This window comes from Sorex fumeus, unplaced genomic scaffold (genome assembly GCF_029834395.1).
Source record: "Sorex fumeus unplaced genomic scaffold, SorFum_2.1 ptg000018l, whole genome shotgun sequence".
NCBI lineage: Eukaryota > Metazoa > Chordata > Mammalia > Eulipotyphla > Soricidae > Sorex > Sorex fumeus.
Window position 1 is genome coordinate 5080027 of NW_026606075.1, and position 13889 is coordinate 5093915.

Consider the following 13889-nt stretch of genomic DNA (forward strand, 5'->3'; position numbering starts at 1 on the left):
GGCAATGTACAGAGGTTACTCCTGACTCTGCATTCAGGAATTACTCCTGGTGGTGCTTGGGGGACCATATGGGACGCTGGGTATTGAACCTGGGTTGGCCTCATGCAAGGCAAACGCCTATCCGTTGTGCTCTCTCTCCAGCCCCTAGTTCTTAAATATTTTTAAAAGCTTGTTTATTTTTAAATACTTAACTCTTCTCAATGAGTTATGGGCTCAAAGAAAAATTCAGGAGAGTTATCATGTATCAGTTCATCCCATGCATACTGTCCTTCTGTATTACCAATCTCCTCCCCACAGAAATACCTTTGGCAAACTTATATTGATTGATTATGGGCTGCATTCTTTTTTTTGGGCAGATCACTTTGGGAGCATAAACTCTTAAATTCATCTTTCTTGTTTGAAGAGCCGATAGAGTCAAGCAGGTGTTGAACACCTGTCCACTTTCTCCATATCTTTCTTCATCCATCACCCACCCATCCATTTATCCACCTGTCTTAAGCTAATCCATGATCCATCCGTCCGTCCGTCCATCCATCCATCCATCCATCCATCCATCCATCCATTTATCCATCCAGCCAGCCACCCATCCATCCATCCATCCATCCATCCATCCATCCATCCATCCATCTGTCTATCCATCCATCCATCCATCCATCCATTTATCCATCCATCCATCCATCCATCCATCCATCCATCCATCCATCCATCCATCCACTTGCCTGCTTTGTGCCTAGTGCCATACCCAAGCTATGCCCAGTACTACCAGATATAGTCCTTTCTCTGAAGATGACACATAAGGAAGAGAATGTCAGCACTGGGAGGCGCTTTGGGTGGCATCAGTAAGGGATGGGAGCAGGACAGGGCTGGTGTTGGGGGCAGAGAAGGAGATGGAAGCGCTTCACAGGGCTGCCCACAGCAGGGCTCCAGGAGAACAAGCTGGGTTTGCTTTCTGAGGGCTGTTGTCACGCACGTCTCTATTTCTGTGTCATCCAGCACTGGCGGCAGGAGAGCCTGGATGTGAAGAGCATGATGAACACCTGGACGCTGCAGAAGGGCTTCCCCCTGATTAGTGTCACGGTGAAGGGGCGCCAGGTTCACGTGAGGCAGGAGCACTACATGAAGGGCCAGGAAGGCGCCGCGGAGACCGGGTAAGGCTGGGAGGCTAAGACCGTTTTCAGAAGCAGAGCCCCTCCTCACCAAAGTTCTTGAGTGGAGTCTGCATCCTGGAGGGTTGACTTAGATGCTGTGCCATTTACCCAGCAGCTGGAGGTGGCACAAGACCTTATCTCAGGATGGCTGGCTGTGAAGAAATATTTCATTATGGTTTTGTTTTAATATATGGGAATTTTTGTTACAGGCTTGAAATCAGCTTCAGTCTAAGTGATTGCTACTTAAATACAGCAGTGCCCAGCATGTGGAGCTAAGGACAGAAACTTTTAGTTGGTTTCAGGGAGTTATGAGAGACTCGATTGTGTTCTCTGAAATTCTGGCTTAGATCCTGGACTCTGTGCTCGAAGTGGCAGAAGAACATCTTTGGAAATGAGATGCTGCAGCATCATTGACCCTGACTAGTAATTAAATTTTAAAAAAACAAACGCTTTTGCACTTGGGTCATACCCAGTGCTTCTGGGCTGGGACTGTGAGTGCTGGGATGGCATGTGGCCCCCTTCCATGTAAAGCACGTACACTAGCCCTTTGAGCTATATGAAAATCCCCAGACTTTTATGTTAAAAGACCAACATGATAAACAATATTTTTATGTTTTATTGTATTAGTCTTGGGAAGTTGTAGGAGAATACGAAGAATTCCCATGCACTCTTTACATTTGTATTATATAGAACTCTCTACTACATTTGTTTCACCCTCTCCATATATATTTCACTTATATTCATATATAATGCCCTAGCTATATATATATATATCCTATCATATATAATATAAATAAATATCATTGATAATATTTAATTTCTCATTAAAATTTCATATAAAATATAAATCAAATAATTTACATATTTATTTATTGTACAAATTTCTCCCTTTTGGGTTTTTAAAAAAATTTTTTTTTTTTTTTGCTTTTTGGGTCACACCTGGTGATGCTCGGGAGTTACTCCTGGCTCTGCACTCAGGAATCACTCCTGGAGGTGCTCAGGGGACCAGATAGGTTCTAGGGATTGAACACTGGTTGGCTGTGTGCAAGGCAAATGCCTTCCACACTGGACTATCCATCCAGTGCCCTTAACATTTTTTCAAACGCTGGGAATTCACCCAAGACCTCACACATGCAATTTTATGCTGATCTTCAGGCCTATATCTCTCATCTTTCTATCCTCTTTGCTTGCCATAATGTCTTTAAACTGCTTGAGAATACATTGGCAGTATCCTTTGACATTCTTTACCAAAAAATAAAACTCTGTCCAAAGATTTTTGCTGATGGCAGAAACAGGTAAATTATTATGCAACGAAATAATCAAGTGAACCCTTACCTCTAAGTATTTCGTGGCATTTCCTAAAAATTAGAAGCATTCACTTATACAACCATGGTGCACATATCAACATTGTGAAAAGAACTTGATATCATGCTACATTGATGTTTTCTAATCATTCTAATATCTTCATGACCAGAAGAAAGTTACTGGTTCAGAATTCCATAAGAGATCCTGAGTCTTGCCTTTGATTTAGGCTTTCTGCTGTTTCTTCAGAATCACCCTTAGTTTGTGTTTGGTATTGCTGGCAGAAATTGCCCAGAAGAGGTGATGTGCTTTTTTTTTTGGAGATTTTATATATTATTTTATTATTATTTTTAATGAAACACCATGAGGTACAGTTGTAGATTTACAATTTTTTGTGCTTGGGTTTCGATTATACAATGATCAAATACCCATCCCTCCACCAGTGCCCATTTTCCACCACCATGGGTAATATCCCTCCCACCCCCCATCCCTCCCATCTCACCCTGCCTCTGTGGCAGGGCAAAGAGGTGATATACTCTTTTTGAATGCCTCTTGTGCCATTGCTGTTGATTAGAGATAAGGCAGGAGTCATGGCCGGCAGGCAGGCAGGGCCACTGTAGGTTTTTTCTTGCCATATTCTCCTCATCTCAGTGTTAATCTCATTCACTGGGTTCTCCCAAGGATGAATCATCTCCAAGCCAGCAGCCCAGGGAATCTGGCATCCAGGCCGGTAACACTTTGAACCCTGGGCCATCAAAGTTCTGTGCCCGCCCTCTCTTGCCCAGCCAGTGCCTGGACTAGCAGGATTTCTTTCACCCTTGTATGAGACTCTCATGTGTGATGTTCCATCCTTTCTTCAGGTACCTGTGGCATGTCCCTTTGACATACATTACCAGCAAATCAGACTCTGTCCAAAGATTTTTGCTTACATCAAAAACAGGTAAGTTATTGTGGAAATAACTAAGCAAATTCAAGAAGGAACTTGGAAATGTGTGGGATTAAGAGACAGAGGTTCTTTTCTTTCTTCTTTTATTTTTCAGTCCAATTGTTATATTTTTTCACAGTTAAAACTTGTTCATGATTGCGTTTTCGTCATAATATTCCAACACCCATTCCTTCACCAGTATACATTTCCCACCACCAATGATCCCAGTTTCCCTTCCACCCTGCAGCCTGCCATCTCTACCCCCTGCCTGCCTCTATGACAGGCACTTTTCCTCTCTCTCTCTCTCTCTCTCTCTCTCTCTCTCTCTCTCTCTCTCTCTCTCTTCCCTATTTGGCATTATGGTTTTTAGCACAGGTTCTGAGAGATTATCATGTATATCCCTTTACCCCCATTCAGCACTGAGTTCTTCTCCAGAATGATCATTTCCAACTATTTTTCTCATAGTGGTCCCTTCTCTATTCTAACTACCCTCTGACCCCTACACACTTGTGGCAAGCTTCCAACCAGTCCTCCTGGCCCCTGTTTCTTCTGTCCCTGGTTATTGGTCTCATACTATGTTTTTCAATATTCCACAAATGAGTGCAATGATTCTATGTATGTCTCTCTTCTTACTCACTTCACTCAGCGTGATTTTATTTTATTTTTTTTATTTTTTAATTTTTATTAGTGAAACACCATGAGGTACAGTTGTAGACTTACAATTTTTTTTTTACTCAAAGTGCAAATATTTATTTATTTATTTATTTTTAATGTAGGAGTACTATTTATTCAGCCACTGATTAGCTGATTGAATTGTGAATGAACTCCACCTTACTTTTTTTTTATTTTTTATAATTTTATTTATTGAATCACCATGAAAGCAGTTACAAAGCTTTCAGGTCTAAGTCTCGGTCATACAATGAAATACCCGTACCTTCACCAGTGCCCATTCTCCACCACCAAAAATCCCAGTATACCCCCAACCCGCACCCTCCCCCTACCTGTGGGGCAGATGATTTCCACATTACTCTCTCTCTCTACTTTGATCACATTCAATATTTTGACACCAGACCCACCATTATTATTTGAGATTTTACCCCAACACTCAGATCTGCTGAAAAGGCAACAGTAGACAATTTGCTCTCTAATGCTGGTTATGAATAACATATGATGTCGCGTGGCTGCAGTAGTGGCCACGCGATTTTGAAATTCTGAAATTTTAACACTTAAATCTGGAGGGATTTCTGCCAAAACCTGCTGGGTTCTGAGATTTGTTCCTGAGTCTCTGGGATCATGGCCGTTAAACAGCTTGATCAGGAGCCAGAAAGGCCGTTTGTGGGCGATGACTTGGGGTCTCATTGGGGTGGGGAGGACAGGACCGGCTCCACCCCCATCCTGTGAGGCCCAAAATGTCTCGTCACTGCGGGCCCAAACCTGACTGTCCAATGGCCTCTGGAGGATGATGGCCAATGATCCGCCAAGGGGGAGCAGGCAGAGTGACAACACTCTTTCCCCGCTGGGGTGGCCTGGCGACAGTAACCTACTGTGGGGTCCGGATGCATTTCTGCCAAAAGCCGCTGCTTTTCAAGATTTGTTTCTGAGTCGCTGGGATCATGGCCATCAAGCAGCTTGATCAGGGGCCAGAGAGGCCGTTTGTGGGAAATGACTTGGGGTCTCGTTGGTGTGGGGAGGACAGGACCGGCTCTATCCCCATCCCGTGAGGCCCAAAATGTCTCGTCACTGCAGTCCCAAACCTGACTGTCCAGTGGCCTCTGGAGGATGGTGGTCACCGGTCCGCCAGGGGGAACAGGCCAAGGCATGAAACCTATTCCCACCTGGGTTGGCCCAGCACCGATAACCTACTGCAGGGGTTGGACACATTTCTGCCAAAAGCTGCTGGGTTTTGAGATTTGTTTCTGAGTCTCTGGGATCATGGCTGTTAAGCAGTTCAATCAGGAACCAGAGAGGCCTTGCCTCCAATTATATAGCTGAGCCGGAGATAGTTTGTGGGTGTGTTTCCCACATACCTAACTTTTGGCCGTTTACTTTCTTGGTAAACTTTGCCCCAAGTTTTTTGGCTCTGGCCAAAGGCACAGCAGCAATTTTGGGGTATCTGAAAGTCTGAAGGCGCCATGGGGCTGCTGATGCACTCGCCTCACAGGTACAGATTGACCTGCTGGCGGCACCATACCCCCGACTTATAAATTTTTGTGCTTGGGTTTCAGTTATACAATGATCAAGTACCCATCCCTCTACCAGCGCCCATCCTCTACCACCACGGGTCCCAGCATCCCTCTTACCCCCCATCCCCCATCCCACCCTGCCTCTGTGGCAGGGCATTCCCTTTTGTTCTCTCTCTCCTTTTGGGTGCTGTGGTTTGCAAAAGAGGCATTGAGTGGCAATCCTGTTCGGTCTAGAGTCTACTTTCAGCATGCTTCTCCCATCCTGGGAGGATCCTCCCAACACCCTTTATTTGGTGCTCCCTTCTCTATCTGAGCTGCCTTTTCCCCTAGCATGTGTGGCTGGCGTCCAAGCCATGGAGCAAACCTCCTAGTACTAATCTCGGCCACTCTTGGGTGTTCGTCTCCTATTTTGTTACTTTATGTTCCCCAGATGAATGCGATCTTTCTATGTCTATCCCTCCCTTTCTGACTCATTTCGCTTAGCATGATACTTTCCATGTTGTACCACTTGTATGTAAATTTCATGACTTCATCTTTTCTAACAGCTACATAGTACTCCATTGTGTAGATGTACCAAAGTTTCTTTAACCAGTCATCTGTTCTCGGGCATTCAGGTTTCTTCCAGTTTCTGGCTATTGTAAAGAGTGCTGCAATGAACAAACAAGTGCAGATGTCACTTCGACTACACATTTTTGCCTCTCTGGGGTATATTCCCAGGAGTGGTATTGCTGGGTCAAATGGGAGCTCAATTTCTAATTTTTTGAGAATCGTCCATACTGTTTTCCAAAAGGGCTGAGCCAGTCAGCATTCCCACCAGCAGTGAAGGAGTGTCCCTTTCTCGCCACATCCGCGCCAGCATCAGTTGCTTTTGTTCTTTTGGATGTGGGCCAGTCTCTGTGGCGTGAAATGATATCTCATTGTGGTTTTGATCTGCATCTCCCTGATGATTAATGATGTAGAGCATTTTCTCATGTGCCTTTTAGCCATTTGGATTTCTTCTTTGAGAAGGTTTCTGTTCATTTCGTCGCCCCATTTTGTGATGGGGTTGGATGTTTTCTTCTTGTGGAGTTCAATCAGTACCTTGTATATCCTTGATATCAGTCTCTTGTTGGATGTGTCTTCAGCGAATATCCTTTTCCATTCTGTAGACTGTCTTTGTATTTTGGTCACTGTTTCTTTTGAGGTGCAGAAGCTTCTTAGTTTAAGATAGCCCCATTTGTCTATCTCTGTTTTCACTTGCTTGGCCAGTGGCATGACATCTTTGAAGATACCATTAGCTTCAGTGTCATGGAGGGTTTTGCCAACTTTGTCTTCAATGTACCTTATGGATTCTGGTCTGATGTTGAGGTCTTTAATCCATTTTGATCTTACTTTTGTACATGGCGTTAGGCAGAGATCTGAGCCCACTTTTTTGCATGCAGCTGTCCAGTTTTGCCAGCAAAATTTGTTAAAGAGGCTTTCCTTGCTCCATTTCACTTTTCTTGCCCCCTTATGGAAGATTAGATTATCATATGCCTGGGGGGGGGGGGAACGTCAGTATATTCAACCCTGTTCCATTGTTCTACAGCTCTGCCTTTGTTCCAGTACCATGCTGTTTTAATTATTACTGCTTTGTAGTAGAGTTTGAAGTTAGGGAGGTTGATTTCTCCCATTTTATTTTCCCCAAGAATTGTTTTAGCTACTTGTGGGGGCTTATTGTTCCATATAAATTTCAGGAGTGTTTGCTCCATTTCTTTGAAGAATGTCATGGGTATCTTAATAGGGATCGCATTGAATTTGTACAGTGCTTTGGGAAGTATTGCCATTTTGACAATGTTAATTCTCCCGATCCATGAACAGGGGATATTTTTCCACTTCTTTGTGTCCTGTTTTATTTCCTGAATTAGTGGTTTGTAGTTTTCTTTGTACAGGTCCTTCACTTCCTTTAGTTAAGCTGATTCCTAGGTACTTGATTTTCTGGGGCACAATTGTGAATGGGATTGTTTTCTTCATGTCACTTTCTTCTCTCTCACTGTTTGCATATAGGAAAGCCATGAACTTTTGGTTATTGATTTTATAGCCTGAAACTTTACTATACAAGTCTATTGTTTCTAGGAGTTTCTTGGTAGAAGTTTTAGGGTTCTCTAAGTTTAGTATCATATCATCTGCGAATAGTGAGAGCTTGATTTCTTCCTTTCCCACCTGGATGCCCTTAATATCTTTTTCTTGCCTAATCACTATTGCAAGTACTTCCGGTACTATATTGAACAGTAGTGGAGAGAGTGGTCAGCATGATTTTAAATTTATCTTGGCTTGAAGTAAAAGGACTGGGAAAAAATTTATCCTCAGCCTTCAATAGTTTGCAGATACAATCTAATTGCAAAAAACGGGATTAATATCTTGCCAGATTGATATTAAACTAGTTGAGTTATGTAATGCTGAAACAGAGGAATTACTAACATTCCCATTGTTAGCATTGCTGAATTATGTCATATGTTTTGCTCAAAACATGGCCGCAAGCTTTCCATAGATCATAAATCTCTCCAAATTTTTGCTTAAAGCTACCATTGGCTTTTGTCTATTGGATACTGTTCTCTGGTGTCTATGAGAAATAAGTGTTCAATATGAAACTCATTTCAGTGTTAAAATTGTCCAGTGTTAAACTCTCCTTCTGTTTCTTTGTCCATTTTCTGTGGTCATAAAAACTTCCCTCTGTTAAAGGAGAGCTTGATTGATTTTCTCTACTCCAGATGTGCTCACCCTCCCAGAAGAGGTAGAATGGATCAAATTCAACATGGGCATGAACGGCTATTACATCGTGCATTATGAGGATGATGGATGGGATTCTTTGACTGGCCTTTTAGAAGGCGGCCACACAGCCATCAGCAGCAATGACCGGGCCAGCCTCATCAACAATGCATTCCAGCTTGTCAGGTAACGCCTGCTGCTGCTCCAGGCTCGGTCTCTGTGGGGGCAGCTGTCACTGTTGGCTCTTTGGCGTTCCCTGTTGGAGATGATCGATTGCTAGTGAGCAGTGGTGGGGTACTTTCCCTTAGGTTCTTCTAGCTCTGCACGGTTGTGTTTAGCCTCATGTTTGACCTGCCTAAGTCTGCTGAGTGCCCCGAAGGAAGGAATCTGTATTTTCATCTTTCCATTAGCAACTGCACCAGGCATGGCTTAGGAAACAGGGAACCCCGTGCCCTCCGCCAGCCTCTCCCCAGCACTTCTCTGAGTTACCAGGAGTCACCCCTGCAGATTCTACCTTGAAAGCTTAGAAGACCAGGTGGCTAAGACTCAAGTTGTTTGTGTCACATTTCTGGGGTCTCCTGTGATTCTCAGCCAACTGGACTGGGCAGGTCACTGTAACGCTCGAGGATGTGGTGCTGCCCAGGCCCCATATTGCTGGGGACCCCCTGGCTGTGCTGCCCTGTGAAGTGTTTGGGAGTCACGTGGTGCTGGGACTCGAGTCCAGTATGTTCTCCCTGTTGCACCTCCACCCAACCCTGAAGTACATCTTTGACTTTAACAAGGGACTTTTTTTTAACTCCCCCTCTAAAAGGGATGCATGAGGTTTATTCCACTTTTAATTGGCGTATACCCTACCCGCTGTGCTATTGCTCCAACCCCAAAGGTAAAGGCCCTCCTGTTGTTCATCGATTTGCTCGAGCGGGCCCAGTAACGTCTCCATTGGGGATTTTGTTGTTACTGTGTTTGGCATATCGAATACATCACGGGTGGCTTGCCAGGCTCTGCCGTGTGGGCCATGTTGGCAGCATGTAAGGCAAACACCCTACCGCTGTGCTATGGCTCCAGCCCATGGAGCCATAGCACAGTGGTAGGGCGTTTGCCTTGCACGCAGCCAACATGGCTGACCCGAGTTCAATTCCTCCACCCCTCTCGGAGAGCCCGGCAAGCTACCGAGAGTATCTTCCCCACACGGCAGAGCCTGGCAAGCTCCCCGTGATGTATTCGATATGCCAAACACAGTAACAATGAAGTCTCCAATGGAGACATTACTGGGCCCGCTCAAGCAAATCGATGATCAACGGGAGGGCCTTTACTTTTACTTTACTTTTACTTAATTGGGGTATGCCAACCAAAAGATCTTGGAGAGGTTGACAAGAGAGTGAATACATCCACATTCCTACCCTTTGATACCAGTTTTTAAATCAGTAATCTGCAAACCCATAATGCAAACTTCTTCAATATTAAGTCAGACCTGAAGTCCTCATGGGACTCAGTTGGTGGGAAAGAGGAACTGTAGTTCTCCCCAGCCTCCATGACCCAACTCTAAATGTTGGGTTCTCTCTTGTGGAGACTTTTCCATCACTATGGGTCGCTTGAGAAGGGAAAAAGCAAAACGACATGATGGTAGGGTCTGGCCTATTTCTTTTTTCTTTTTCTTTGTTTTTTGTGTGTCTGGGCTATACCCAGAGGAGCTCCGGGATCACTCGCGGTGGCCCAGGGAACCATACGAGGTGCCGGAGATAAAACTTGGGCTGACTGAATGCAAGGCAGGTGTCCTGCCCACTGTACTATCTCTCTGGCCCAACAGCACTGCCCATTGTGGATGCTCCCTCTGGAGCATGGACACTCCACCTCTGCCCAGGTGTTGACACCAGCCCTCTGTAATGAACTGTGAACAGCTACATTCAGGTTCCTTGTTAAGTGGGGATGAGGATGTTTTGACCCCCATGCCACTTATAATTCCACACAATCAGTACTCCATGAAAGGGCAGACTGACATGCTTCAGTTTCCCTGAGGGTCTTCTGAAGCCCAGTATCTCCACTCTGTGTTAGCTCTGGCTCTATTACCCTGTGAGGAAGTTTCTCCTCAGTGTCAATGGGCTATGGTAACAGGATAACTAAAGAGATGTTTTTGCTGTAAGATTGGTAGGTCTTTTAAAGTCAACACTGGTTTCCTTGTCAACTGCTAATCATGGTGTCTTTTGATCAGCATCGGAAGACTATCCATTGAGAAAGCCTTGGATTTAACCCTGTACTTGAAGCATGAAACTGAAATCATGCCCGTGTTCCAAGGGCTGAATGAGCTGATACCTATGTACAAATTAATGGAGAAAAGAGATATGAATGAAGTGGAAACTCAATTCAAGGTAAAGGCCAGAAATAAATTATTATCTAACTGATTTCAATTTGAATGAGTGTTGGAAAGAGGTCTTACAATTTTGTGTATTAAGATAAAAATTAATTCAATATTTGAATAGCAGAGATGTTGGCTTCATTTTAGCATTAAAAATAGACATGGCAGTGTTAGAATTTGTACCTAATTTTCTTTTCTCTCTCTCTCTCTTTTTCTTTTTTTTCATAACCCAAGGAATGCTCAGGAATTACTCCTGGCAGTGCTTGGGAGACCATATGGGATGTCAGGGTTTGAACTTTGGTCAGCCGCGTGCAAGGCAAATGCCCTACCCACTGTACTATTGCTCTGGTCCCTATACCTAATTTTCAAGGACTTGCTACTGCCTTTTTACATAAGTCCTTTACTTTATCTTACTTCTAATACTCTTTACAATACTATACTCTTTCCTCTTCACAGGCTGGAGGGATTTTGCACAGCAGCCCCAAGGGCATCTGGTTTTGTGCTTGTAAGCAGGACTTGCCCACTGGACTTGGGGATGTACAATTAGAATATAGATAATTTAATGTTATATTATTAAGGTGTTCTAGGATCCATGTACATAAGAATGAGGCCTCAAATCGTTGTCTGGCAAGATATCATGGTGTTGCTTTGTTCTCTAAATTTAGTACTGAGAACTTTTCTTTTGTATAAAATTTCCCATTCATCATGCTTTCCAGTTATATAGAGTAAGCCAAGGTTATCTTAAGAATTGTTACACAAAATACTAAGTCCATTTTTCTTCTTGACCCTTCACAAATGTAATAGAAGTGGGCCACAGAGGTGAGTGATCTCGAATCAAGACTCAAGGCTAGAGACCTGAGCCATAGCACAGCAGGTAGGTCATTTGCCTTGTAGGCAGTGGACCTGGGTTCAATTCCCAGCATCCCATATGATCCCTCCCCCAAGCACCGCCAGGAGTGATTACTGAGTGCAGATCCAGGAGTGACCCCTGAGCATCACTGAATTGACCTCCCAACAAAAAGCAAAAAAGCAAAAAAAAAAAAAAAGTCAAGGCTATTTTCTTTTTTTTTAAATTTTATTTATTTATTTATTTATTTTTTACCGTTGTAGATTTACAATTTTTTGTGCTTGGGTTTCAATTATACAATGATCAGATACCCATCCCTCCACCAGTGCCCATTTTCCACCACCATGGATAATATCCCTCCCACCCCCATCCCCCCATCCCCCCTGTCTCTGTGGCAGGGCAATCCCCTGTGTTCTCTCTCTCCTTTTGGGTGTTGTGGTCTGCAAAAGAGGCATTGAGTGGCAAACATGTTCAGTCCATAGTCTACTTTCGACATGCATCTCCCCTCCTGGGAGGATCCTCCAAACATCCTTTATTTGGTGCTCCCTTCTCTATCTGAACTGCCCTTTCCTCTAGGATACCCAGCTGGCCACTAAGCTATGGAGTAATCCTCCTGGTGCTGATCTCAGCTATTCTTGGGTATTAATCTCATACTTTGTTACTTTATATCCCCCAGATGAATGCAATCTTTCTATGTCTATCCCTCTCTTTCTGACTCATTTCGCTTAGCATGATACTTTCCATGTTGTACCACTTGTATGTAAATTTCATGACTTCATCTTTTCTAACAGCTACATAGTACTCCATTGTGTAGATGTACCAAAGTTTCTTGAACCAGTCATCTGTTCTTGGGCATTCAGGTTTCTTCCAGTTTCTGGCTATTGTAAAGAGTGCTGCAATGAACAAGCAAGTGCAGATGTCACTTCGACTACACATTTTTGCAGTCAGGGCTATTTTCAAGAGCCAAGTCCGTGTGCTGGAGGTTCTCCTGGAGGTGTGCTCGGGTCCTTCTGAGGATGAGTGTTTGCTTCCTCTCTTCCCTCAGGCCTTCCTCATCCGGCTGCTGCAGAACCTCATCGACAGGCAGACCTGGACAGACGAGGGCTCCGTCTCAGAGCGGATGCTGCGGAGCCAGCTCCTCCTGCTCGCCTGCGTGCGCAAGTACCAGCCCTGCGTGCAGAGGGCCCAGGGCCTCTTCAGGGAGTGGAAGGGCGCCAATGGGAACTGGAGGTGTGTGGCATCGATAGCTGATGTGCCCCCAAAGTGTAGCGTTCTGCCTCCCGTCATCGGCAGTGAAACGCTGGGAGCAAAGATGACAAGTTTCCCCCGCCACCCTTCCTTGGAGATGGTTTTGAGCACCACTGGGTGTGGCCCAAACATCACCTTCCCCCAAGAAAAGCACCCACCTATAAAGTCACCTACATCAGAGAAAGTATGTTAGACACATAGATATTTATCATAGCAGCGTTTCATTTGATTCTCTTGGGAAAGTTGCTTACAACCTAATCTCATTTTATTAAAATTTTTTAAAAAAATCATACTTTTAAAGCCAAGGTGACTTGGCTTCAATAGTATTAATGTTTTTAGTTCTGATATACATTATACATTTGATCTAAGTCATCATATTACGTCATTAAAGTCCCCGCATCACTCCACTACTGGATTTTTATTTATTTTGGTTGTGGGAACACACCAAGTTGTGCTCAGGACTTAATCCTGGCTCTGTGCTCAGGGACCATTCCTTGTGGGGCTTGGGAGAGCCTATGGGGTACTAGGGCTTGAACCCAGGCCAGCCGCATATAGGAAACCCTGTCTGCTGTACTACCTCCCTGGCCACACCACTGTCTTTTTTTTTTTCTTAAACACTTATTGATTAAAGTTTAGGCTCTATGTTTGCAGTAGTGGTGACAGATGCAGTCTAACGGAACTCGAGACTTGAGATACTTCCTCCTGCCTCTTTCCTGTAACAACACTGAAGGGAAGAAGGCGTTGCGGGTGTTGGTACTTCCCGACATACTTCTGGATTGTGGAAACAGTAACTGTGTGCCTCTGTGCATGCAGCCACAGTCCCTGCGTCTCACCTCTCACTGCGTGCTCTTTCCTCAGTCTGCCCAATGACGTGACTATGGCCGTGTTTGCTGTGGGGGCCCAGGACCCTGAAGGCTGGGAATTCCTCTACAGGAAGTACCAGTCGTCTTTGTCCAGCACTGAGAAGGACCAAATTGAGTTTGCCCTCTGCATTAGCCCCAATCAGGAGAAGCTGCAGTGGTGAGTGACTCATCCCTGCTCACAGGCCGGAAGGAATTTAGCAGAGCAGCCCCGAGGGCATAGGTTTTGTGCTTGTGAGCAGGACTTGCCCATTGGGCTTGGGGACAGTTAGAAATGTGGGCACACAGCTGAGGCG

The 13889-nt window shown here is 44.5% G+C and overlaps 1 protein-coding gene across 2 annotated transcripts in view; it reads left to right on the forward strand.

Annotated features, from left to right (window-relative positions):
- ERAP1 (endoplasmic reticulum aminopeptidase 1) overlaps positions 1–13889 on the forward strand; it is a 41453-nt gene that overhangs the window by 20434 nt on the left and 7130 nt on the right. For both annotated transcript variants that reach the window (XM_056112393.1, XM_056112394.1), the window contains exons 11-16: positions 994–1148; positions 3311–3390; positions 8288–8471; positions 10495–10651; positions 12531–12715; positions 13592–13753. In XM_056112393.1, coding sequence (XP_055968368.1) covers positions 994–1148; positions 3311–3390; positions 8288–8471; positions 10495–10651; positions 12531–12715; positions 13592–13753 — 923 coding nt within the window. The remainder of the gene's footprint in view (positions 1–993; positions 1149–3310; positions 3391–8287; positions 8472–10494; positions 10652–12530; positions 12716–13591; positions 13754–13889) is intronic.